This window comes from Zalophus californianus, chromosome 8 (assembly GCF_009762305.2).
Source record: "Zalophus californianus isolate mZalCal1 chromosome 8, mZalCal1.pri.v2, whole genome shotgun sequence".
Lineage (NCBI taxonomy): Eukaryota > Metazoa > Chordata > Mammalia > Carnivora > Otariidae > Zalophus > Zalophus californianus.
This window is the reverse complement of record NC_045602.1, coordinates 26,375,071-26,400,735: the sequence shown is the minus strand read 5'-3', so window position 1 is coordinate 26,400,735 and position 25,665 is coordinate 26,375,071. Positions and strand designations below refer to the sequence as shown.

General features: G+C 37.2%; 1 protein-coding gene across 6 annotated transcripts in view; it reads left to right on the top strand.

Annotated features, from left to right (window-relative positions):
- MEMO1 (mediator of cell motility 1) overlaps positions 1-25,665 on the top strand; it is a 119,228-nt gene that overhangs the window by 38,630 nt on the left and 54,933 nt on the right. For 4 of the 6 annotated variants that reach the window (XM_027622922.2, XM_035728756.1, XM_027622925.2 and 1 more), the window contains one exon: positions 17,268-17,349. In XM_027622922.2, coding sequence (XP_027478723.2) covers positions 17,268-17,349 — 82 coding nt within the window. Of the gene's footprint in view, positions 1-14,931; positions 14,950-17,267; positions 17,350-24,054; positions 24,101-25,665 lie in introns of those variants that run through there. The other 2 variants (XM_027622929.2, XM_027622928.2) reach the window with 2 other exon arrangements.

Sequence of the window (25,665 nt, the reverse complement as noted above, 5' to 3'; positions counted from 1 at the left end):
CATTCATGATCATTGTTTAGATCTAATAATTCATTAGGACTTGCAAAATGGTGACTTTTTTTTATCATTTTACCTTCATTTATTATTTGTCATGTTTCTCTAAAGAGGATACTTCCTATCCTCAGTTACTTGGTTACTTGAAGGAACAGTTCACTTAGAAAAAGTAGGATAAGTAATGCTTGATCCTTTTCCTATATTTACCAGTCATCAAAATAATGAGTTGGTTCCCTAGCATTAGGATAAAAGACACCTTTGGATAAAGGTAACCAGCAAAAGGGTGCCTGGGTGGCTCAGTCATTGGGCATCTACCTTCAGCTTGGGTCATGGTCCCAGGGTTTGGGCTTCCTGTTCGGCGGGTGGCCTGCTTCTCCCTCTCTCACTCCCCCGCTTGTGTTCCCTCTCTTGCTGTGTGTCTCTCTGTCAAATAAATAAGTAAAATCTTTAAAAAAAAAAAGGTAACCAGCAAAAAATTTTTTTTTGAGTGTCACTATGAACCCTAGACTTAAAAGATACTCAAATTGTCCGATCTTTAGCCAGTTGGAGCCTCTGGGTTTTGACTCTAGACATGACCCTAATAGTCTTTGGTCGCTTTCTTGCATTCTCACGTATTAGTCTGTATTATCTAGAAAAACAGAACCAATGGGATATATACATATATATAAAGAGATTTATTATAATGAATTTGCTTATAAATTTTAGAGGCTCACAAGTTATCTGTGGTGGGCAAGTTGGAGGCCCAGGAGCTAATGTAGTTCCAGTCCAGTTCAAGACTCAGGAAGAGCAAGCGTTTGAGTCTGAAAGAAGGAAAAAAAGCCAATGTACCAGCTTGAAGTTTGTCAGGCAGGAGGAATTCCTTCTTATTTGTTAGAGGGTCCAGATTTTTTGTTCAATTCTGACCTTCAATTGATTGGATGGGGCTCATACCCACATCAGGGAGGGCTGGGAGGGCAATTTGTTTTACTCAATCTACAAATTCAAATGTTAATCTCTTCCAGAAACATCCTGACAGACACACCCAGAATAGTTTTTGACCAAGTGTCTGGCCCTGTGATTCAGTCAAAATGACATGCAAAATTAACCATCATATCTGGGATAAGATGTTCCAGACTCATTTTACATGTTCTGTCCCAGATGTAGAATCTGCCATTTTTCCAAGGAGCCCCAATCTTTACTCTCTTAAACAAAATCAAAGCATCAAAGTCTTATAAATAATGTTGGCAATTAATAAATGACCTCTGATGATTCTTTTGATGATGAAAATACATTGAGGTTCATAATTTTCAAAGCTAGGCTTTGTTTTGGGATTTTTTTTTTTTTATCAAGAAAGGTGTAATTTCTTAAAAGTCATTAAATTGTCTTATATAGTACCTCGTTTTCTTACTTCTTTTCTCACTTTTGGGAAAGAGGTTCTTGGTGTCTGCTCTGTTACTCTTATGTTGATCTTTCTTTTTTTTTCCCCCCTCCCTCCCACTCCCTCTATACCCAATATGGGGCTTGAACTCACGACCCAAGATCAGGAGTCACTTGCTCTGCTGACTGGACCAGCCAGGTGCTCTCTATGCTGATCTTTCTTAAGTTTCTGATATAACACTCAAGGAAAGCATAGAATGAAAGCTGATATACCCCAGAGCTATACCTAGTAAAGTGCATACAAGTGATAAGTATCTTTAAGTATTAATCTAAATAATTCTAGGGATGCCTGGGTGGCTCATTTGGTAGAGCATGTGACTCTTGATCTGCGGATTGTGAGTTTGAGTCCCATATGGGGTGTGGAGATTACTTAAAAATAAATAAAATCTTAAAAAAACAATTCTACCTGTTATTGTAACCTAGAATTACAGACATAATTGAGTTTACCCTCTTCATTTTATACAAAGGGAAATTGAAGCCTAGATCTGTGGGAATGTTAGTACTATAACCTGGATCACTTGCTTCTTAGAGTAGGCAATATACTGAGTAGGACAACTTCACAGGTCAGAGACAGATTGGTGTGGCTCAAAATCTTGGCATTGCCATTTACTGGCTATATGAACTTGAGGAAACTGGTTTCCTTGTTTATTTGTAAGCTAGAAATAATAATAATGATATCATGGGATTGCTATGATAGTTAACCAAGAATAACATTTTAAGGAACCCAGTACTGTTCCTGTCATAGTGTAGGTACACTGTAAATTCTAGCTGTTCCTAGGGCGCCTGGGTGTCTCAGTCAGTTAAGCGTCTGCGTTCAGCTCAGGTCATGATCTGGGGTCCTGGGGTCGAGCCCCACATCTGGTTCCTTGCTCATCGGGGAGCCTGCTTCTCCCTCTCCCTGTGCCTTCTGCTCCCCCTGCCTTGTGCTCTCTCTCTGTCCCCCCCCCAAAAATCTTTAAATTCTGGCTGTTCCTGTCCTCCAGTTTGTAGTTCTTTCTGCCATATTATTACCTCCTTTTTAAATTGAATAGCAAGTATATCTAAAGTAGCTGAAAACAGTACTTTTGTTGTATTTTTTACTGTGTTCATTTTATTCTTTTAGCAGATTTTTTTCTTTAATAGAATAGAAAAAATTAGTCTGGTCCCTCTCTGAATTTTTCTGGATGACAGTTAATGAAGTTCCAATTGAGATTTTATTTTTCATTCTGAAGTACTTACCCAAAATAACTTTTGTTGTTATATCCCTATTTATCATAATTATTGGATATTAAACACAAATGTTTTAAATAATATTTTGTGTCGTCAAGGTAGAATGTAATCATGTTCATGCTTGTATTCTGCTGCAGCAAACAGGATAGTTTAGAAAGGCTATAATTAATAGATGTTTAAAAGTTGCTTTGATGTTCTTAGATGAAAGCTTGACTACTAATACCGAATGCTAGTATTTTTAAATTATCACTCTCCTTTTTAACATGAACTCTTGGCTTGAGTTCTATAGAACTAGCTACAGGATTGTTAATGTGTAAATCATGTTTAATGTGAATTTGTAGAGAAAATCTTAGAAACTATTTATCTTCCAAAAAACGCACTCTCATATTTATGTTGGTTGTGATCTATTTGGATACAATTCCAAAAGCATACTTGAATGTTGACTTTCCCATGACAGTAATAGATGGCTTTCTTCATTGGGAGATATAAAAATATGATTGCTAATGCCTGAGGTTCTATTTCATAAAGTGAGTAAATTGATGTATTTGAGGTGTTAGAGACCTCAGATTGGGAGACCCAAAGACCTTTTTTTAAATCAAAAGGCAGGCAATGATAGCTGCTTTCAGCTCTTTTTGGAGTGGTTTTCATTTTCTTGTAATTTCTCTGGTCTCTCAGGCCTTGTAAATTTAATTTTTACCCCAATACTAAAAACTAATTGCTCTCAGATTTCTGATTTCTCATATCACCAAATACACTGATTAGCATTTTCTCTGTTCTTGTTGTATTCATTCATTGCAGTGCATCAAATTCTGTTAATCTTGAAGAGCTTATCTCTTTGTTTTCCTTCTACTGTGTTTTCCTTGTTTCTTTTTGTTGTTGTTGTTGTTAATTTTCTTTTATTATGTTATGTTAGTCACCGTACAATACACCATTAGTTTTTGATGTAGTGATCCACGATTCATTGTTTGCGTATAACACCCAGTGCTCCATGCAGAACCTGCCCTCCTTAATACCCATCACCAGGCTAACCCTTCCCCCCACCTCCCTCCCCTCTAGAACCCTCAGTTTGTTTCTCAGAGTCCATAGTCTCTCATGGTTCATCTCCCCCTCCAGTTCTGCCCCCCTTCATTTTTCCCTTCCTTCTCCTAATGTCCTCCATACTATTCCTTATGTTCCACAAATAAGTGAAACCATATGATAATTGACTTTTTCTGCTTGACTTATTTCACTTAGCATAATCTCCTCCAGTCCCATCCATGTTGATGTAAAAGTTGGGTATTCATCCTTTCTGATGGCTGAGTAATATTCTATTGTATATATGGACCACATCTTCTTTATCCATTCGTTTGTTGAAGGTCACCTTGGCTCTTTCCACAGTTTGGCTATTGTGGACGTTGCTGCTATGAACACTGGGGTGCATATGGCCCTTCTTTTCACTACATCTTGAGCTGTGCCTCGTTTTCCTCCCTCACTGACTCAACTTCTTACTTGCATGCTGAAGTGTCTATATCTGAAGACACACTTTTAACAGTTGTGCTGTCATCATTAGTCTGTGCTCACTCAGATGGCTTCTTTCACCACTAATTAAATGACTCTGAAATCTGTGTTTCTGTCATTCATCCCTTTTTCTGCACTTAAGGCTCTTACTCTTTAACAGCTCAACATCTTACCTAGTTGCCTTGCTGTCTCCTAAAACTTGGCAGTGTGTCCAAGTCAAAGTCTCCATCTTAGAACAGATTTCATGGTCTTCCTTGATTGTTACTGGTATTGGTACTATCATTATCTTGCCCCCAAGTTTAGTCATCACTGACTTTTCCACTTACCCCCTCAAGTTTATTTTGGTACAAAGTTCTACAAATTTGAATTTTGCTTAATATACTTTGGGAAATGCTGGCTTGTAGAGTTAATGTTGATTGAGTGGTTATCTATCTACCTGTCTATCATATTGGCTTAAGTGTAGAGGGGTTTGGGAAGGAGTTTTTATTTCTTTAGAATTTTTCTAGTGGCTGTGGTTTAAAAGAAGGTGCCAGTGACATTGCTTAAGGCCTCTTAAAGATACTAGTTCTTTTTTAATTTTTTTTAGAGATTTCATTTATTTGAGAGAGAGAGAGAGATCACAAGTAGGCAGACAGGCAGGCAGAGGGAGAGGGAGAAGCAGGCTCCTTGCTGAGCAGGGAACCCGATACAGAGATCAATCCCAGAATCCTGAGACCATGACCCCAGCCAAAGGCAGACGCTTAACCAACTGAGCCATCCAAAGATACTAGTTCTTGAGCATGGCTGAGGCTTTCAAAACTTTTCTGGTATGATCTGGGAATGGGAGAGGTCCCACCTGGGTTTAAACCCAAGTATTTATTCTTCCATCTGGGAAGCTTTTACATTAAAACATTTGCTTTAGTGATAGTTCAGTGAAGACAGTCCAAAGGGATATGAAAAGGGTTTGGCAGAGTAGATGCACACATATAACTCAGCTTCCATGTTTAACCATGTCCCTTAGTCTTCAAACTTGGTTTTCCTCCTAAATTATCCATCTGTGAACTCCTTGGAAAGCTGTTTAGCTTAGTAGCTGTTATGCCTGACTACCTTTTTCTTTTCTGTATATCTGATACCTGGCATGCCCATCTCAGTCCACATTAGGCATGTTTTCTTGGCTGGTTATCAAGGAAGAACTTGGTGAGATTCTTTTTGTTTACATCTTATGATTGCAAAATCAGAAACATAATTCTTTAGACGGATGAGCTGGCACATGCGTTACCAATGCTTAGTGAAAGGAAAACAGGCCTCAAACATGCCCAACAAAAGCACAAAAAAATTGCATTCGATTATAGTTAATTACTTCAAAAAGCAAATTGGCTTCTCTATATTATCTGATAAATGATTGCTGAAAAAGTCAGAGTGGAGAATTACTTGTCCGGTGGACAAGTAAAACAAAACTGTTGAAACTATTACATTTTACATATTACATAAAGAAAGATACTAATAAGTTGTTTAATGTCCTCTTTTCTAGGTTGTTCTTGTCTAGAATGTTTTCTTGTTCTCTGATTATATCTACCAGAAATTTGGTGATGGACATCACACTTAGGGAAGTGATGTAAGAGGGGGGAACCCCCTTTTGCTAGTAGGGAAATCTTGTCAGATTGCTCTGTATGTATCTTAATACTTTAATGTATATTTTATTGGTCAAATAGCAATTTTCAACAGTTGGGTCTTGTGTAACTTAGATTATTAATATAAGTATTGTCTTAGGTCTAACAATGATTTGTTAGTTGGGTTTAGCATTTAAAGGGTTTTTTCCCTATGTCAATTAAAGGGATGTCTGCAGCATCATATGTTTTTTTTTAAAAGCAGTCCCCACGCCCAGCCTGGGGCTCAGACCCACAGTCCCAAGACCAAGAGTTGCACGCTCCACTGACTGAACCAGCCAGGTACTCCATGCAGCATCATTTTAAAAAAAAAATTGTTTTTAATTGAAGTGTAGTTGACACATAATATTAGTTTTAGGTGTATAACACAGTGGTTCAACAGTTATATACATCACAGAATGCTCACCACAATAAGCGTATGCGGGTAATATCGACTGTATTCCTTATGCTCATCCTCGTGACTTCTTTATTTATAATTGGAAGTTTGTACCTCTGATCCCCTCCACACATTTTGCCCATCCCTCCCCCTCTCCCCTTTAGAAACACCAGTTTGTTCTCTATATTTATGAGTCTGTTTCTCTTTTGTTGTTGCTGTCTGTTCTTTGGTTTTGTTTTTTAGATTCTCCATATAAGGAAAATGGTGTGTCTTTCTGTCTGGGGTATTTCACTTAGCATAATACTGTCTAGGTCTGTCATGTTGCCGTGAATGTCAAGATTTCATTCTTTTTTTTTAAATTTATTAATTAATTTATTTTTGATTGAGAGAGGGAGAGAGGGGATGAGGGGCAGAGGGGCAGAGAGAGTTTTGAGCAGACTCCACACTAAGTGGGGAGACCGATGTGGGGCTTGATCTCATGACCCTGAGATCACAACCTAAGGTGAAACCAAGAGTCAGATGCTTAACCAACTGTGCCACCCAGGCATCCCATTTCATTTTTTTTTTAATGCCTGAGTATTATTCCATTGTGTATGCATACCACATTTTCTTTATCCATTCAATGGCTAATGGAACTTAAGTTGCTTCTGTACCTTGGTGCAGCATCATTGTTTATGACTTTGTGGTATTACACGACTGCACCATCGTTTTTTATACTTAATATTTGGATAGATAGTATATATACATAGTACAAAATATGGAAGATACAAAAAAGTACCCAGTGAAAAGTAAAGTTTCCCTCTGCTCTTAGTTCCCTCATCAGGATGCTGTCACTATTATCCATTTCTTTTACGTTGGTTCAGAGATATTTTACATAAATACAAACCAGTTTGTAATCATGTATATACACATACAAAATGACAGCATATTGTACCTTCTATTCTATACAGTGCTCTCTTTTTCTTCTTAATTAAGAGATCTTCCATAGGGATTCATAAAAATTTCCATCAATGTTTACATTTGCTTTATCTTCTACTTTATGGATCTACTATAATTTATTTAACCAGGCTTTTTTTGGGGGGTGGACACTTAGATTGTTTCACGTCTATTGTTCTATCAGTTCCAAATATGCAGTCATAGTATATATTTCATTTGGTGTAGACCACTGGGCCTGATCACTTTTTCTGGTTAAACTCTGTAAGTGAAAGCTCTCAGAGAAGATCTGTGTGACACAGAATAAGGTCAGAATGTGGTAATGTCTGTAAATCTGTTTTGTGGTGGAAATACATGAAAAGTGAAAATTCTAACTTTTACTTTTATCTTAAGAAACTTTTATTTTTTTAGTGAAAAAAGTATTGCCTTGTGTGGGAAGTGTAATTTATCTTAGTCCTGATTCTCTCCAATAAGGCAGAGTTGTTTTATTTTTCCACAGATTATGTTTTTAGATTTGGTATCAAAATACCCAGATTTACTAGTATCAACTGACCGATTGTAACCCAAAGCAACATTAAAAAAAGGAAAAGAAACACACTAGCTGCAATTGGAAGAAAATGATTCCTGAATAGGTATGAATTAAGAAAGTATTGGGAACCCAATGTTAAGCATTTGTATAATTTAGGTGGTTGCCTTTTTATGACTCAGGTTCATATTTCCTCACTAGAGTACTTGACTCTGTGTTAGAGGATAAACATGGTGTATTTCTTCCTGAAGCCTCCATTTAAGTTACAGATAGGAGCATGGGAGTTTTGAGATTGTAGTGGTTATTGTATTGTCAGTCTGTTACATCCTCATAAATTTTTGGACTAAAACAAGATTTAAAAGAGAATTTGAATTTGTGTATCACCTACTTTCTAAGAATCTGAGTTTACTTTGAGGGGAAAAGCTGGAGGCATTGATCCTAATGGGAGGCTACAGACACCAATAAAAATAAACTTACGTAAATTTTAAGCAATGGTGGTCACTTATGGCTTCAGAGTAGTTTGGAGATAAATGTTCATGCATTTTTATATTGTTAATTTGTAGATTATGTGATGATTTTTGTGGTAATGAAAAATCTCAGTTATAAACCTTCCAAAAGCCTATTAGCTACATTCATTCATATAGCATGGGCAAATAAACTCCTTTATGGCAGTGGACGTCACATTTTTTCCCCTATTTTTTTAATTAACATATAATGTATTATTTGTTTCAGGAGTGCAGGTCTGTGATTCATCAGTCTTATATAATACCCAGTGCTCATTACAACACATACCCTCACCAGTGTACATCACCCAGTTACTCCATCCCCCCCTTCTCCTCCAGCAACCCTCAATTTGTTTCTTAAGATTAAGAGTCTCTTATGGTTTGTCTCCCTCTCTGGTTTCGTCTTGTTTCATTTTTTCCTCCTCTTCCCCTATGATTCTCTGCCTTGTTTCTTAAATTCCACATATCAGTGAGATCATATGATAATTGTCTTTCTCTGATTGACTTACTTTGCTTAGCATAATACCCTCTAGTTCCATCCATGTTCACATTTTAATATTAGTATCAGAATCACCTGGAGAGCTTGTTAAAAGCTTGTTTAAAACATGGTCGCCATCTCCAGAGATTGTGATGACAATAGCTCTGTGGTAAGACCTAGATATCTCTTCTTTAAACAAACACATCAGATGATTCTGGTCTGTAGACCTCTTTTTGACTATTGTTGGAGGAACCCCATTAGTTAAAAAATTTAATGGTAGGAGCATATCAAAATCTTCAGGATTGTAATTTAAAACAGCAGCATGATGCAGCAGAATGGGCTTAATTTTGAATTTGATTTGTCTTCTTTAAAGACCTATAGTTAGTAGTTGTTTGCTAAACACTGGTAATGGGAAACTTGTGCCTGGCAAGAATCATGTTGCTAGTCCATGGTCCAAGTAGAAAATAAGTATCTCAGAAGCCAAAAATACATTTTTCTTAGAAGTTAAATTGCTTTGGTTGAAGAAATAAAATATTTGATTTTTCAAATGCTAGATATAAGGGCGTTAGATTTAATTTTTATCAAGTGGGGTAATGGGTTAAATTACTTTCTCTTTCAAAATATTTTTTTGATGAGAGTGGTAAGGTTATGGTGAAACAGACATTGTCATACATGGTGCATAATTATGAATGGATGCAATTTTGGATAACATTTTGAATATATGTATTAAAATCCTAAAACAGCTCATACTGATTTACATAGTAATTCCATTTCTTAGAAACTGAAAAATAAAAAAAAATTTAAATATGAAATAGAGACACATATTATAGAATTTTTTATAATAGTAAAAAAATTGGAAACAACCTAAACATCTTACTGGGGAGATATTTAAGGAAGAAGTGATCCATTCACACAAGGAAATGCTATTTAGCCATAAAATGTCTTTAAAGAATGCATAATATAGGGAAATGCTTATGCTGTAATGTTATTAGGTAAATAAAAGCAGGTTACAGAATTGTAGATCTTTTTAAAAGACATAAGGAAATTTGGAAAATATTAATTTTCAGATTTTTATCATTGTGGGATTATTGTTTTTCACCCCATAATATGTATTCCCCCAATTTTCTATATGAACATATTTTTAATAATAAAAAAATAGCTAACAGAGATCAATATTTTGATCCTAAAAAAAGAGTTTACATAAGATACTACAGCCAGGCACTATCAAGGGATTTAGTCACATCATTTGATAGGGATAGGGAATTTGTTTATAAACAGAGAATGGGAGTAGGACTAGAGAATCCAAATTAATGGCATATTAATGGGATCACTGCTAAACCTGTTTTCAGACTACAGTTTTGCAAGTGACCTGAAGGGAGAAATATACTGTGATCCTCCAAATTTGCAACCCTTTTAGGTATGAAATGCCAGTGGAATTGGTATTAACTTTGTGAAAATTTTGAGAAACTGTATATAAGTGGGCAGAAGAGGGCTAAGTGATTTCCAGTTGGACAAATAGAAGAGTTGGTTGGCATACCCTAAAGGTTATTCATTGGAGGATTAATTGCCCCTATGCCAGGGTATTCTGAACTACAGAGTTTAACTAAAAAATGTAAATAAATTCTTAAAATGTTTAAATAAATTGGTGGGATGGGGCGCCTGGGTGGCTCAGTTGTTAAGTGTCTGCCTTCAGCTCAGGTCATGATCCCAGGGTCCTGGGATTGAGCCCCGCATCGGGCTCCCTGCTCAGCAGGAAGCCTGCTTCTCCCTCTCCCACTCCCCCTGCTGACGTTCCCTCTCTCACTGTGTCTCTTGTCAGATAAATAAATAAAAATCTTAAAATAAATAAATAAATAAATTGGTGGGTAATAAGGAATCCAAGATATTTGGATATGGCCTAACCTAAAGATTTTTGTCAAGGAGAACAATCAAGTGTTCTTCACAGCAAAGGTTTTTTTTGGGGGGGGTTGATATAGTAATGCTCTGGATAGTTTTGGGTTAGATTCAGTGTGGCAATTCTTGTGGTTCCAAAAGCATGTTATTTTCTGTGTGAGGAGTCCTATCATAGATACATAAAAACAAATAGTATCCCTTGAGATGTATCTAAAAATAAGATACTAAGTTTTGTAAATAGCATAGCAATAAATTTTAGGTATGTGATCACAGTACAGCGTCAATAATGAGAGAAAGGATTTTGGGGAGAACTGCTGAAATGTGACTTTTTAAAATTAAATGAGATTATTATAGTTGGTAAGGCTTCTCAGAAACACTTTTCATTGTAGTGAGAAGCAGTGGTCTCAAATGCTGGTTTTTGATGAATTTTTTGCTGTTCTGCATTGAAATAAGTATCAGAACATTATAGTGAGTGTAGATTATAGTACCTACTGTATTTCATCAATTTTAAGGTGTATATTTTCCCACATTTTAACATTTCTGAAATTGAGATATTTTATAAACAATGGCAGCTAAACATCATTGTTGGTTGTGAAATAGTTGCCACTGTCTACATACATGTGAACTCGAGAATTAATTCAATTAATGCTTGTATGATTGGACAGCTGCAACCCATTGATGTTTTAGTTAACATACCATTTAAGGACCATTTATGGAAGAGATTACAACTTCCTGAGTTGTCTTCTGAAACCTGTGGTTAGTTACATCTTATGGTTACACTTTTTGTAAGATCAAGATATGTATGGCATGGGAACTTTTATAGTCAGTTGCTTGGACAAGAGTCCCGGAGGCAATAGAACACATTCATTTATATATTTACTTACTTATTTATAAAGATTTTATTTATTTATTTGAGAGAGAGAGTGTGCCAGTGCACACAAGCAGTGTGGGAGGTGCAGAGGGAGGGGGCAAGCAGACTCCCCACTGAGCAGGGAGCTTCACATGGGGCTTCATCCCAGGACCCTGAGATCATGACCTGAGCCGAAGGCAGATGCTTAACAACTGAGCCACCCAGGCGCCCCACAGAGGATGATTTTATGGGAAAACAAAGGGAACCAATGACTGTGAGTTAAATAGCAATTTAGATATTGGATTGTGAATTTGAAGACATTTTTCAGAATCTTTTTTTTATTATTCAATTAGCCAGCATATAGTGTATCATTAGTTTTTTTTTTTTAAGATTTTATTTATTTATTCAACAGAGAGAGTGAGAGAGTACAAGCAGGGGGAGCAGTAGAGGGAGAGGGAGAAGCAGACTTCCCACTGAGCAGGGAGCCTGATGTGGGGCTGGATCCCAGGACCCTGAGATCATGACCTGAGCTGAAGGCAGATGCTTAACCATCTGAGCCACCCAGGTGTCCCATATATCGTTAGTTTTTTATGTAGTGTTCAACAATTAAGTAGTTGCGTATAATACCTGGTGCTCATCACCACCCATGCCCTCCTTAATACCAAGAATACTCTGAATTTATTTTGCTTTTTAATATATAGACATGAGTATCATAATTCATGTCTAAATAAATTGAAAAGAGCCTTTCCAATAAATAAAAAATAAATTCTAAGTGATAGGTAGCCATATGTCCTAGTTTAATTGGGAGGTTTTTTTTGTCTTTCTTAGTGGTACATAAAATAATGGTGCATGTTGATACTGCTGGTATCTTGGAGTCAATGAAATGTGGTTAATTTATTCGGTTTAAAGGACTGAGATTATTTTAAAATTGTACTCATCTTACTTTTTGGTGTTACTTATTTTATGAAGTCATGGTGATCGTAGATACATGGTTGATATGTTTTAAGTGTCCTTTCTTAGTAAAATAAAAAAAGTGGCACCCCTGTTTTGGTTCCCCCCATTTTTTTTTGAAATTTTATTGGCTTGTGAAATTCAGAGATCCACAGCCACTGTTGTAAAAAGTCTAGCGTATTTATTTTTTATTTTTTAAAAAAGATTTATTTAATTATTAGAGAGAGAAAGAGAGCACAAGCAGGGGGAGCAGTGGAGGGATAGGGAGAAGCAGGCTCTGATAGGGGGCTCAATCCCAGGACCCTGGGATCATGACCTGAGCCGAAGGTAGATACTTAACCGACTGAGCCACCCAGGCGCCCCTATCTTATTATTTTTGACTACAGGTTAATTTTTTTAGTTTGAACAGGTTTCACAGAATGATTGCCAACAAAATACTAGGTACTGACAGTGTGCTTTTGTTTGGATTTGTATTTTTTGCTTCTACTTTGTCTCTTGTTACTTTGCCTTAACAAATCCCATGGAATTAAGTTTACTGTGTTAATAATCAGGTACCACTTAAAAAAGAATGGTAAAAAAATTATGGCTGTTGGTCCATTCTTTATATATTTGGGATACTTTGAGCAACACTAGAAGGCTCTTCTAACCAAAAATGTCTCTTTTTTAGCTTGTCCTGGTGTCTGAAATTTTTATCTTTCAGCCATTCTTTGTATTTGGGACACTGACAGTTAGAAGCTCCATGAAGGCAGGTATTGCATCTGTCTTTTTTATTGCTATAACTATAGCATTCATTCCACTTCTTGGCACATAAATAGGTGTTCCGTAAATATTTATTCAATTAATAAATGAAAGCAAATGTTATTTGCGACATTGAAACATTATGGGTCATAGTTAAGCCCATGATGTGCTAATTTATTTAACAGAAGAAGAGAAGAGCTTATAGAACACATGACTTTTTTTTTTTTAAAGATTTTTATTTATTTGACAGAAAGAGAGAGCAGGAGAGCACAGGCAGGGGGAGCACAAGAGGGAGAAGGAGAAGCCACCCAGGCACTTCAGAACACATGACTTTTGTTCAGAGTGAGCAGACCACTAAAATTTTTTGTTTGCAAAGAAGAATAGGAACAGCAGACCATACAGAAAAGTGTAGAAAACCATTTTGGCTTACTTCATTATATATCTTAGAATGGTTCTGTTAAGAAGTTGCATAGGAGGGGTGCCTGGGTGGCTCAGTCTTAAGCATCTGCCTTCAGCTCAGGTCATGATCCCAGGTTCCTGGGATTGAGCCCCTTGTCGAGCCCCTTGTCGGGCTCCCTGCTCATCGGGGAGCCTGCTTCTCCCTCTGCTGCTCCCCCTGCTTGTGTGCACTCTCTCTCTGACAAATAAAATAAACAAAATCTTAAAAAAAAAGTTGCATAGGAAAAGCAGGACTGAGGAGGGGTGTGTATGTGTGTATATGTTTAATATCGCTATAGTTTTGTCACCATGAGAGTAAACTTCCTTGTAAAATTGTTTAACTCAAGTAGGATAGATACAGAAGTGTTATTAAGTTCCATTACAGTCAGTATAGCCCATTATTTATTGTTTGTTTCCTAAGGAAATAACTGAGTATTGATCCTTTGGGAACCTACTTTTAGTATCTTTTCCAAAGAAGTAAATGTCCATTTATCCCTCTCAGGGCAAGATCACACAGCTATTAGTTTTGCTAGGATTTAACAATACTTTGATTTTTCCACTCATCAGTGTGCCTTCAAATCCAGTGGTATTTGAAACACAAAGCATATTTTGTTCATCATCTTCATGTGTTAAAGATACCATTTTGCTAAGTATCAGCCTCTCTGGAAGAACTCAAATTCATTTTTTACTTGATACTTTATAGATCAACAGTTATGCAACCATAATAAACATATATGCTCAGTTGTCTTATTCAAAGATAATTAAGAAACTTGGAGTTTAGCTTTTACTTTAGGATCCTTTTGAGGAAATTTGTCCTTTTAATAGAAGAACTGCTAAAAGACCTTGATTTAGTGCTTAATTTTGTCAACTTCCTTGGAAATATTTAGAGCAATACTTATTTTAATACAAAGTTTATTCGGCAGCTAAAAATTTACATTGAAAATCTGAACTATTTTTCCTTGAGTTACGAATGAGTCTACGTAATGTATATTTTTTGGAATTGTTCTTAAAGTTTTTAAAATAAACTACATTGCTAAAATCGGAACTTTTTTGTACTTTGGCATTTTATAGGTGGACTGTTCATTATAAACTTGACTTGTTTCTGTTTATAGTCCTAAATATATGCAGAGGGATATCCAAGTCAGTAGATGTTTAATCTCAATGGATATCAGGGAAAAACAAATTAGAAGAAATAAAGGTATACTATTTCATACCTATCATATTGCCAAAGAATTAAAAATTCTGACAGTATCGAATATTGGTAAGGATGAGGGGAAATGGGAATTTTTAACCATTGCCGATGTTGGAGAAATATAATTTAAAGCCCAAACCTCCATTTCAGAAAAACCTCTCCAGAGGCAGAAGAGAACGAAAATAAGCATTGAGCCACAATGTGAAGCACATCACAGTCAATCTGCTAAGATATTTCAGAGATCTAAAGAGAGCTCACCCTTTATATGGCCAGATACAACCCATTACATACATGTTCTCAAGATAAATTGTAAGTAGTGCTCAAGTCAGAGGGCTTGATAGCAACATTTCTCACATACAGTTCATTCTAAATCAGTTGGTAATTGGGGTGACCATATGTATTTGTAACTGGCTAAAAATAAACTTGTATTCTTATGATAGGAAGGTAATTTTGCAGCTGGGAGCTAGGTGGCCAGCTAGGCTATTAGGTTCCTGTCTTCCCACAAAACTGGCAGAAAGATAGCAGAAAACAGAAAGTGCTATTTCCTTTGGTGCAAATCACATTTCAAAGAGTCCTGGGTTGCTGGTTAGAAGCTTGCTTGCTTACTGACTTACTTATTTATAATTTAAAATAAGCTGTAGTTAAAGTGAGCTGTACACCCAGCATGGGGCTTGAACTCAGAGTCGCCTGATCTACTGAGCCAGCTGGGGTCCCTAGAAGCTTATTTAGCTTTTAAAAAGATTTACATATATTTCAAAGGGATAGAAAAAGAATTTACAATTACAAGTTTTCTAAAGAACGTGCTCGAAGAAAAATGTGGGGGGTTTCTCTTCCTTTCTTTCTTATTTTATTTTATTTTATTTTATTACGTAGGCTTCATGCTCAACGTGGAGCTCAAACTTACAACCCTGAGATCCAGAGCCTCATGTTCCACTGAGTCAGCCAGGTGCCCCATTCTTCCCTTATTTTTAACAAGAAAAATTAAACTTCTCATTTTTTATGCCTTTATACTGTTGGGTAAATTGATCTGGCCACTTTAGTGGGCAATTTGCAGTGTTCTGGTAGAGTTGAAGATATGCATACTCTATGATCCAGTACTTTTATTTGTAGTTAAATCCCAGAAAAACTCTTAAAAAAAAAGATTTATTTATTCATTTGAGAGGGTGGGAGAGTGGAAGCGAGTGAGTGTGATGGGGAGGGGCAGAAAGAGCAGGAGAGTGAGAATCCTGAGCAGACTCCCCGCTGAGCATGGAGCCTGACACAGGCTCCATCCTGTGACCCTGAGATCATGACCTGAGTGGAAATCAAGAGTTAGTCGATGAACCGACTGAGCCAGCCAGGCGGCCCCCAGAAAAACTCTTAATACTTGATGATAAGAGATTTGTAACATTGCCTATTAACAGTGAAACAGTGGAGACAACCAAGTGTGTCTGTGACGAGAATGAATAGATAAATTTTGGTATATTCACACAGTATAATACAGTATTGAAAGTGAGTGAACTAGAGCTACAAAATCAACATGAGTACCTGTTATCAATAATGTTGTGTACTAAATCAAATTATGGAAGAACATGCACAGTATATTTATATAATATTTAAAAATATGCAGAATAATACCTATGCAGAACAATGCATATTTTATGGATTGTATACATTAGTAAAAGTATAATGTAAAATGAAAAAGCATGATCATCTGCTGGGAGTGAGAGGGGGATGAGGCTTTAAGGTAAAATGAGAAGCTATATGAAGTAATTATCTTAAGGCTGGGAGAGCAAATTCACTAGGTTAATGTGGTATGATTTCTGAGCTTTGCTAAGGGTCTGCAGTTTATGAGTATAATTTTAAAGTTCATGTGGTTGTGTTTGTCTTCTCATTCATCTGTACAAGTGAAGGTACTGTGTTAAGTGGAAAGTTGGTTTTAACTATGATTTGACTGTGATGGAGGAAGAGAGGAGCAAGAATGAGGGCATAGGTAAGGAAATGATGATAGTGATGGAACGTCAAGTCTCAGGCTGGGTAGGAGGGGAAGAAGAAAGGAGAGGAAGGATAGTGGGAAAAGTAACTCCAAGTCTGTTGGCAATCAGCAGATTTCTAGAAGTGAACTGGAAAGACAGGCAGTGAGGAGAGTGGGATGCTTGAAATTGAGATTTTTGACACGGCATAGTCACTGGTTATCAATGTGATCACCGGAGTAGGGGCTGGAGTGGATAGAAGAAGAGGTTTTGGGTTTGGAAGTGATCACTCCATGGATGTGATTCTAGTGATTAAGGCAAGTTTTGGTGCTCTGTATACAATCATTCAGGTATTTTCTTTTCATATGCCAAGAGTCTTTTGTTCTTGTTTTATTTTGTTTAAACAGTGCCTCAAATTATAGAATCGTATTGTTGTTCTGGAATGAAGATGGTTGTAAATAAGTAAATGGATAAAAGCAAATTTTGTATAATCAGTATTTGGCCTTTTCTATGGCTTGCTTCGTAGTTGGTTAAGTTTCAAACATTAACATCCAAAGTAATGATCCCACTCCCATTAAGCTATTTTAGTCCCAGATAGGTTCAATAAGGACTTTGTATGGTTGTATGTAGTACATTTCTCGGCTAACTCCAATTTCCCTCTTTCTCTTTTTATAGGACCGCAGCTGAATGCACAGCTAGAAGGTTGGCTCTCACAAGTACAGTCTACAAAAAGACCTGCTAGAGCCATTATTGCACCGTAAGTTTTAAGGGTCTTTACCCAGAATGTTTCATATATTAATTATTAATATAGAATAGTATCTACAGATGGAGCTAAAAAATTAAAAAATAAATGCTATGTTGAGCTGAAGAAATTATATTTAGTCATTTTCATGATTCCTTTGGCTTTCAATTTAACTCAAGGGTAAAGGATTGGCTTTTTTCTCAGGTGCAGTAATTTTTAAAATTTATTTTTTGGTAATAAAATTGACTTTTAAAGCAGAGGCTGATTTGCAGTACATAAACTTGATGATTTCAGGTTGATGTAAATGAGTAAGTTCTGTTTTAAATATGAAAAAGATCTACTTTAATTCGCTTTTTCCTTGTAATGAAAAAGATGTGTTAAACAATACCATGTGATAGGGAGTAGCTAACCAGATAGTTGGGGAATGGGTAGCTTTTTTTTTTTCTTTTTAATGAAGAAAATCTGTGATTGTTTTGTCTTTGAATCTTAGAAGGCTTTCTAGAACTACAAGCTAACAAATACAGTTAAGAGTGTGTCTGTATGTGATAGGAATTCAGTTCGTTTTGATTTGGTTTCCAGTGCTAACTTTCAAAACACATTTTTTTAAGCACATGTTAACTGTTTTCCGAGAAGAGTAAAGGTTGGAGTTTGTCCCATTTTTTTCACAGCAGTCTCTTTTATGTAACTTCTGTTGAGTTAGGTTTGGTGCCCCGATAAATAAAAAATAGTGAAATAATGGCATCTACTTATTGAAGAATATGAGAATTAAATAAGTAAATATACACAAAGAGCCTACATTAATGTCTGGCACATAATAAGTATTCCATAAGTGCTAGGTATTTAATGTGCCAAACATTTTGTTAAGTGGTCCATTTGTATGATCTAACTTGATCTCATTTAATAGATAGGAGGTTGACTGTACCACTTATAAGGTATGTGACATACAAGTTACTTAATCTCTTATGCCTTTGTCTCATTGGTAAAATTGGAATATTAATAGTACCTCCACATAGTTTTTTGATGATTAAATGAGTTAATCTTTATAAACTTTTAGCATAATAACTTAAGATATTATTTATTTAGTCATTCAGCAAATATGTACCTGGCTAAATGCCAGGTGTTCTTCTTAGTGCTGCTTTTTGTTCATTAAGGTTTTTTGGGGGAGATTTTATCTGTTCTTTTGTTTGGGACATATTCCTGTTTTCTCAGTTTGCTTGATTCTCTGTTTGTTTCTATGTATGAGTCTTCAAAGAGTGGCCTCCTGGAGGAGATGAACCTTATCTTTCAACGTTGCCCTAGCTCTTGGTTGTCTCTGAAACCTTTGTGATTGTCTAAGCATCCTGATTTATTCTTGATAAGTCCTAGTTGTTGAGAGTGTGCCAAGACTTGTCAGTGTTCTAAAGGGGGTGGATCTCAGGCAGCCCCTAGTTATAGGCTGATTGGAAGCCAGACCCTCAGGCAGCAGGTTTTAAAATAGGTAGTCCTGTGGGACGGTAGTTGTAAACCCAGTTGGTCTTCAGACCAGGTGATCTAAAGGTGTCCTCTGGGCGACTGGCAAAAATCAGGGCTTTAGATGAGTGTATAAGCTCCTTTCTGGGAGGTACTGGCGAAATGTAGTGAGGCTTAGGGAGAGTGTAAAGATGGTGTCCCCTGGCCTACTTTGCCTGAAAGAATCTCCACAGCCTCCAGATGTGTGGCAAATGTGAAGTGTGGCCCTCAGGCTGAAGCTCTGGGACAAGTAAATAGGTCTGTTTCACAGAAAGACTAGGGATGTGTTTCAAACTGCTGTCTGTGTGGTGCCCTGGAGGCAGTAGCCTGCCAAGAACTGTCTCTCTCCAATTGTTACAGCCCTTTTGGACCCAAGAATGCAGGTCCCCCTGGCCACCAGAGCAGGTGATCAAGGAGTGTCCCCTGTGTAGACTGCATGTGCCTGCCAGCGTTAGCAGGGCCACAGGAGAGCTCATGGCTGGTGCAGACATAGCTTTCACACGGCCGTAGGCTGGGCTGCCCTGTTGGTGCTATCAGGGCAGAGGGAGAGCACCATAAAGTCCCTGCCAGTGCCTCCGTCCCTGGAAAGTCCCAACAGGCCCTGCCTCTCTGATAGATGTTTTAAGGTTAGCCAGTGAAACTCCTTCACATGTAGTCTCGGCACTTTTCAAATTGCTGCTTTTGTGCTGGTTTCCAAGGCGACTGAGTCTGCATGTGAGCCCTTTAAGAGAAGTATCTCAGTTTCCTACAGCCTTTTGGGTCTCCTGGATGTGAACCCTGTTGGTGTTCCAAGCCGGATGTTTTGGGGGTGCATCTCTCTGTTACAGTTCCCAAGGATTGGGGTACCTGATGTGGGGCATGAACCCTTCACTCTTCAGGGAGGAACTTGGGATTCGTGAGATTCCTCCTGATTGTGGGTCCCCTGTGCCAGGGGTGGGACTGCATCCTGTCTCTCCTTCCCATCTTGATGTGGCCCTTTTACCATTTGTTGCAAAGGAGCTATTCAGCTAGTTTTCATTCTTTTCCAGAGGGAATTGTTCGATATGTAGCAGTAGATTTGGTGTGTCCATGGGATGTGAGTTTAGGATCTTCCTCTGCTGCCATCTTGGACTACCCACTAGTGCTGCATTTCGAATAAACTACACTCGCTACTTTCATGGTGCTTACGTTTTAGTACTTGGGAAAACAGGCAGTAAACAAATAGTTACAGGCATACATCAAAGATATTGTGGATTTGGTTCCAGACCACTGCAATTAAATGAATATTGCAATAAAATGAGTCAAATGAATTTGTTTCCCAGTATGTAAAAGTTATGTTTATACTGTAATGTATTCTATTAAGTGTACAATAGCATTATGTCTAAGAAAACAGTGTACATACCTTGATTAGAAAATACTTATTGCTAAAAAATGCTAACCATTCAGTGAGTTATAATCACTGATCACAGATAGCCATAACAAATATAATAATAATAAAGTTCGGAATATTGCAAGAATTACCAAAATGTGACATAGAGACATGAAGTGAGCAAATGTTGTTGGAAAAATGGCACCAATGAACTTGTTTGATTCAAGGTTGCCACAAACCTTCACATTTTTTTTTTTAAAGATTTTATTCATTTATTTGACAGAAAGAGACACAGTGAGAGAGGGAACACAAGCAGGGGGAGTGGGAGAGGGAGAAGCAGGCTTCCCGCCGAGCAGGGAGCCCGATGTGGGGCTCGATCCCAGGACCCTGGGATCATGACCTGAGCTGAAGGCAGACGCTTTAACAACTGAGCCACCCAGGCGCCCAAACCTACACAATTTATAAAAAAACAAAAACAAACAAAAAAACCAATGCTATCTGTGAAGTACAATACAGCAAAGCACAGTAAAACGAGGTATTCCTGTGTATTCTTTATCAGGTGGTAATGGATGCTAAGAATAATAAAGCTGGTAAGAGGACTGAGAGTGACAGGATGGGTAGGGAGGTGCTAGTTTATGTAGGATTAGTAAGAAAAGGTCTCCCTGATAAGATAACATTTGAGCCTAAATAATGCAAGAGAGAGGTTATGCAGATATCCGGGGAAAGGGTTTTCAGGTTGAGGAACAGCAAGTACAAAGGCTCTGCAGCAGGATATGCTTAGTGTATTTGAGGAAAAGCAAGGAGGACAGTGTAGCTGAAGTGACGTGTACAAGGGGAAGAGTAGTGGATGAGGTAGGCAGCGAGAGCCTAGGTCATGAGCAGGCTTTGTAGACTATTCCAACAACTTTGGTTTTTATTCCAAGTGATATGGCAAGTCATGAGAAATTTTGAGCAGAAAGGTGACATGACTTGACTTAGGTTTGAAAAGAATTGTTCTTGCTATTGTATGGATGGTCTGTTTGGTGGAAACCGGGAATCTAGTTTAGGAGGCTTACTATAATAGTACAAGAAAGAGATGACATAGTGGCTTTGATTGGGGGCTAGTGGCAGAGGTGATGAGAAGCAGTGTACTCGGGATATATTTCAAAGGTAGGACTAGTAAAGTAGAAGAGTCAGGAATGACTCTTGAGTTTTGGCCTGTGAAACTGGAAAAACGGAATTGGTTTTATACTAATAAGGGACAGACGGGTAGAGGTGGGAAGTAGACTTTAAGGTGTTTATGTAGAATCTAGGATTGTATTTTGACCATGTTAAATGTTGAGATGCCTATTAGGTATCTGTAAGTGGAGATTTCAAATGGGCAGCTAGATGTATGAGTCTGGAGTACAGAGAAGAAGGGCCAGGCTGTGTTGATATATATATATCACATTTAAAGTCTAAACAGGCTTTGGTTGCCTAGTGAGGAAAATATAGAGAAGAGAAGAGGTTTAAAGACTTAAGCTCTTCGGCAAGCTAATTTTATTTATTTATTTAAAAACAAATTTTTTTAAAAGATTTTATTTATTTATTTGACAGAGAGAGACACAGCAAGAGTGGGAACACAAGCAGGGGGAGTGGGAGAAGCAGGCTTCCCACTGAGCTGGGAGCCCAATGCAGGGCTCGATCCCAGGACGCTGGGATAGGCAGATGCTTAACGACTGAGCCACCCAGGTGCCCCTAAGCTAATTTTATTTAGAGATCAGGGTGAAGATGAGCATTTGCAAAGGAGGTGCTGAAGGAGGACCAGTGGGGCAGGAGGAAAACCAAGAGTGAGTGGTGTCTGTAGGAGGCAAAAGGATGAAAAATGTGTCAGGGAGGAGAAAATTAATTAGCTGTGTCAAATTCTGCCAATAGGTCAAATAAGATGAGGACTGAGAATTGAAGATTGGATTTGGCAATATGGAGATCAGTGGTGGCCTTGCTACAAACAATTTCTGTGGAGATGAAAGCACGATCATAGTGGGTTCAAGAATCGGAGAGGAAAATAAAGTGAGGATAGTCTTTTTTTTTTTTTTTAAGATTTTATTTATTTGAGAGACAGAGCGCATGAGCAGGGTGAGGGGAGGAGGGAGAGGGAGAGAGACTCTCAAGCAGACTCTGCGCTGAGGGTGGAGCCAGACACAGGAACTCAGTCTCTAGACCCTGAGATCATGACCTGACCCGAAATCAAGAATCTGATGCTTAACTGACTGACTAATCACCCAGGTGTCCTGAGGGTAATTTTTTTTTTTAAAGATTTTATTTGTTTATTTGAGAGAGAGAAAGAGAGAGAGGGCATGAGCACAAGCGGGGGGAGGCAGAGGGAGAAGCAGACTCCCCACTGAGCAGGGAGCCTGATGTGGGACTCGTTTCCAGGACCCTGGGATCATGACCTGAGCTGAAGGCAGGTGCTTAACCAACTGAGCCACCCAGGCGCCCCAGGGTAATTTTTTTTTAATGGACTTTTCTATAAATCAAGGAAATGGGGCAATGGGAATATGTTGTCAGGTAAGAAATTTTACTTAAGGTGGGAGATATTAAAGTGTTTATAATATAGATGAAATGATCCAGTAGAGAAAGAAAAAATGATGTAGGAATAAAGGGGGGAAGTTTGCTTAATCCTTGATTGGGTGAGAAACAGTGATTAATAATCATTTCTTTATAGTAACTCGTGACATAGGGTCTATGTCATTCTCATCACTTTGCTGGTATTTGACTATTATGTGCTACCTTCCTAGTTAAAACTTGTTTCAAATGTGGGAACTGTGCTGAATCAACATATAATTAAGTCAAGGTTAGTTATTCATGAAAATGTAGCTAGACTTGTTTCCTTTTTATAGTTAGCTCTAAGTTGAAATTGGCAGTGGCCTGAGAAATGAAATGTTTGAGTCTAAGTTACAAATCTATTGATTTGTAAAAGATTTACAAGTTACCTTAGGTTTTAAAATGGGTATTTGAAAATAGTTTTGGCTTTGGTGTGCATGTTTCTGTTATATAGTGACTTTGTAGTTATGTTTATGCATATATAATACAATTTCCATTTTGTTAACATATGAAAACTTCAAATATAGTCAAGTTTATATATGGTTTCCAGAAGTAATTATTTTCCTTTCCAGAGGAGTTTTTTTTTTTTTAAGGTAGAAAAGCAACAACAAATATTTTATTGTTCTATAGGCACAAAAGGATCTTTGTTAAGAATATGCTTATTTAGTAATTAGAAAACTTAAAATTTTAAGATTCCTACTTTTATTTCAAATCTGGTCTATTAAAATAAACATTTTTTCTTTTTTTTTAAGATTGTATTGTTAAGTAATCTCTACACCCAACATGGGACTCGAACATACATCCCTGAGATCAAGAGTTGCATGCTCTAGTGTTTGAGCCAGCCAGGCGCCCCTAAAAAACATTCTTTAACTTTTATAAAATTTAGCTCTCCAGGACCAGCTTTTCTTAGATTTTGCCTTCATAGGCATAAGTCATGTAAGGAGAGCCTTAAAAAACAAACAAATCAGAACCTAGAGAGCATACTTTTAAAAGTACTTAATTGCTTATTTGTATATTGATGTAGATTAAATAGAATAACGTCGTTAAAGAATAAACATTGACCCATAAACCCAACTATTGATCAATCTTAATGATTCTTATCTATATGGCATATAGACAGGTGTAGTTGGGGGATTCAAAAGATTTAATTTGATTTAAAAATGTCCTTTGGTTGAATTTAGGACAGCTTTACTTGTCTTGTATAGGAAACAGTATGTTGCCCAGGGATATATATTGATATGATCTAATGAACTAGAAGTTCCAAAAGCCTTCCTACCTGACTGCCAGATACCTTGATGCCAAAATTGTTGTTTATCTTGCAGTATGCAGGGATAACTCCGCAACCCTTAGAATGGAGCTGTACGTTAAGTATGTATCATTTAAGAAACCTCTTATTGAATATAAAAATATAATCAGATAATTGGGAGGGGGCTTGCTTATACAATAAAGCAGATACTATGGATATTGTGGCCGTCCTCATACATTTAAACTAGAGTTTGATTTGTTTTTAGTAGTGAACCTAGTAGGAGTAGTATGGAATAAAGGATACTTTCACTTTTCTGTGTACCCTTCTTTATTGTTTGACTTTTTTATACTGTCTGCATGTATTACTTTGAACATAAAAACTAGTTTAAAAAATTTAAAAGCTAGGAAATATTTATATAGAAGACCAGTTTACATATAGTGAAGTACACCTGTTCAGCTCTACTGGTGTATATGGTGAGACAATGAATCTTCATAAATCATGTAATTAATTTAAGTTACTGGAGATGTGCAACTTGTTTATTTCTAGTCCTTGTTTATTTTAAGCAGTAGGTTATTCATGGCAGTATCTCAGGTCCTGTATATTCTGGCAGTAAAACAATCTAGATATACAGCATTGTGATTAGTTTATTCTTATTTGACTTGAATAACTTTAGTAACTTTCCTTAGTTCATAGTATTGTTTAGTTAATATTTGTGAGATTCCATTTTGTAAGAATAAAATATTCTGAATAATGACTTTCTAACCTGGACATTTTTGGGGATATAATCATCTGATATTTTTTTATGAAGCAGGAATCTTGAGGGCCCCTGAGGAATACCTGTAAATAAAAGAACAAAAGACGAGGTGTAGCGAAACAGAATGGAGAGGGGCAATGTGAGGCTGTTGCTTCTGGAAACTGCTTAGAGCCAGTTGTTGTTCAGGTGGATCCCATATGCTCACAAGTGTTTTTAAATTTAGTTTCTAGCTTTCTAGATCCTAGCTTACCTTAAGTAGATCTTGTAGACTTTTCTTATTGCTGCAGGAGATAATTTCATTGGTCCAATCTTCTCATTTCATCTAGTTCAATCTTCTTATTTTGCATTTTTTCTGCTATTAAGTAGAACTAGGACTATGAGAACCTGATTTTGTTGAATCCAAAGGTTCTTCTTTTCTTTTTTTGTTCTCTATATCCTCCTTGATGAAAAGTCTCATAGAATGCATGGTAGACTTTTGGCATTCACACTTTATGCTATTCACCTGTAACCTTGAAGGTCTCAGAATGAACAAGTGAAAGTCCATGTCATGTAGTAATTGGTAATTTTCCTGACATAGGAATTTAAATTATACCCACACTGCAAGGTTGCTGTGTGGGAAACTGTCATTTAACCAGTGAATGACCATAGACAATGGCCTTGCATCCTCATTTGATTGCAGTTCTGTGTGGGGGCACAGAAATTCTGGAAGGTTAGGAACTGGACTTGGTGATATAAATGGTCTGCTGTGAAGGAGTAAAGGGAGAAGCAAAATTACCCTGTGTTACAGGAAGGATCAGTTTTTAGAGGCATGGTTTTAGTCTAATGAGAAATTTTAGATGTTAAAGTATAATTTTGAGTTTGCTTTCATTGAGGTTACATTGGGAACCAGAATGACCTGGAAAAGCTAGTAGGGATGACTTTGCATTAAGGTTT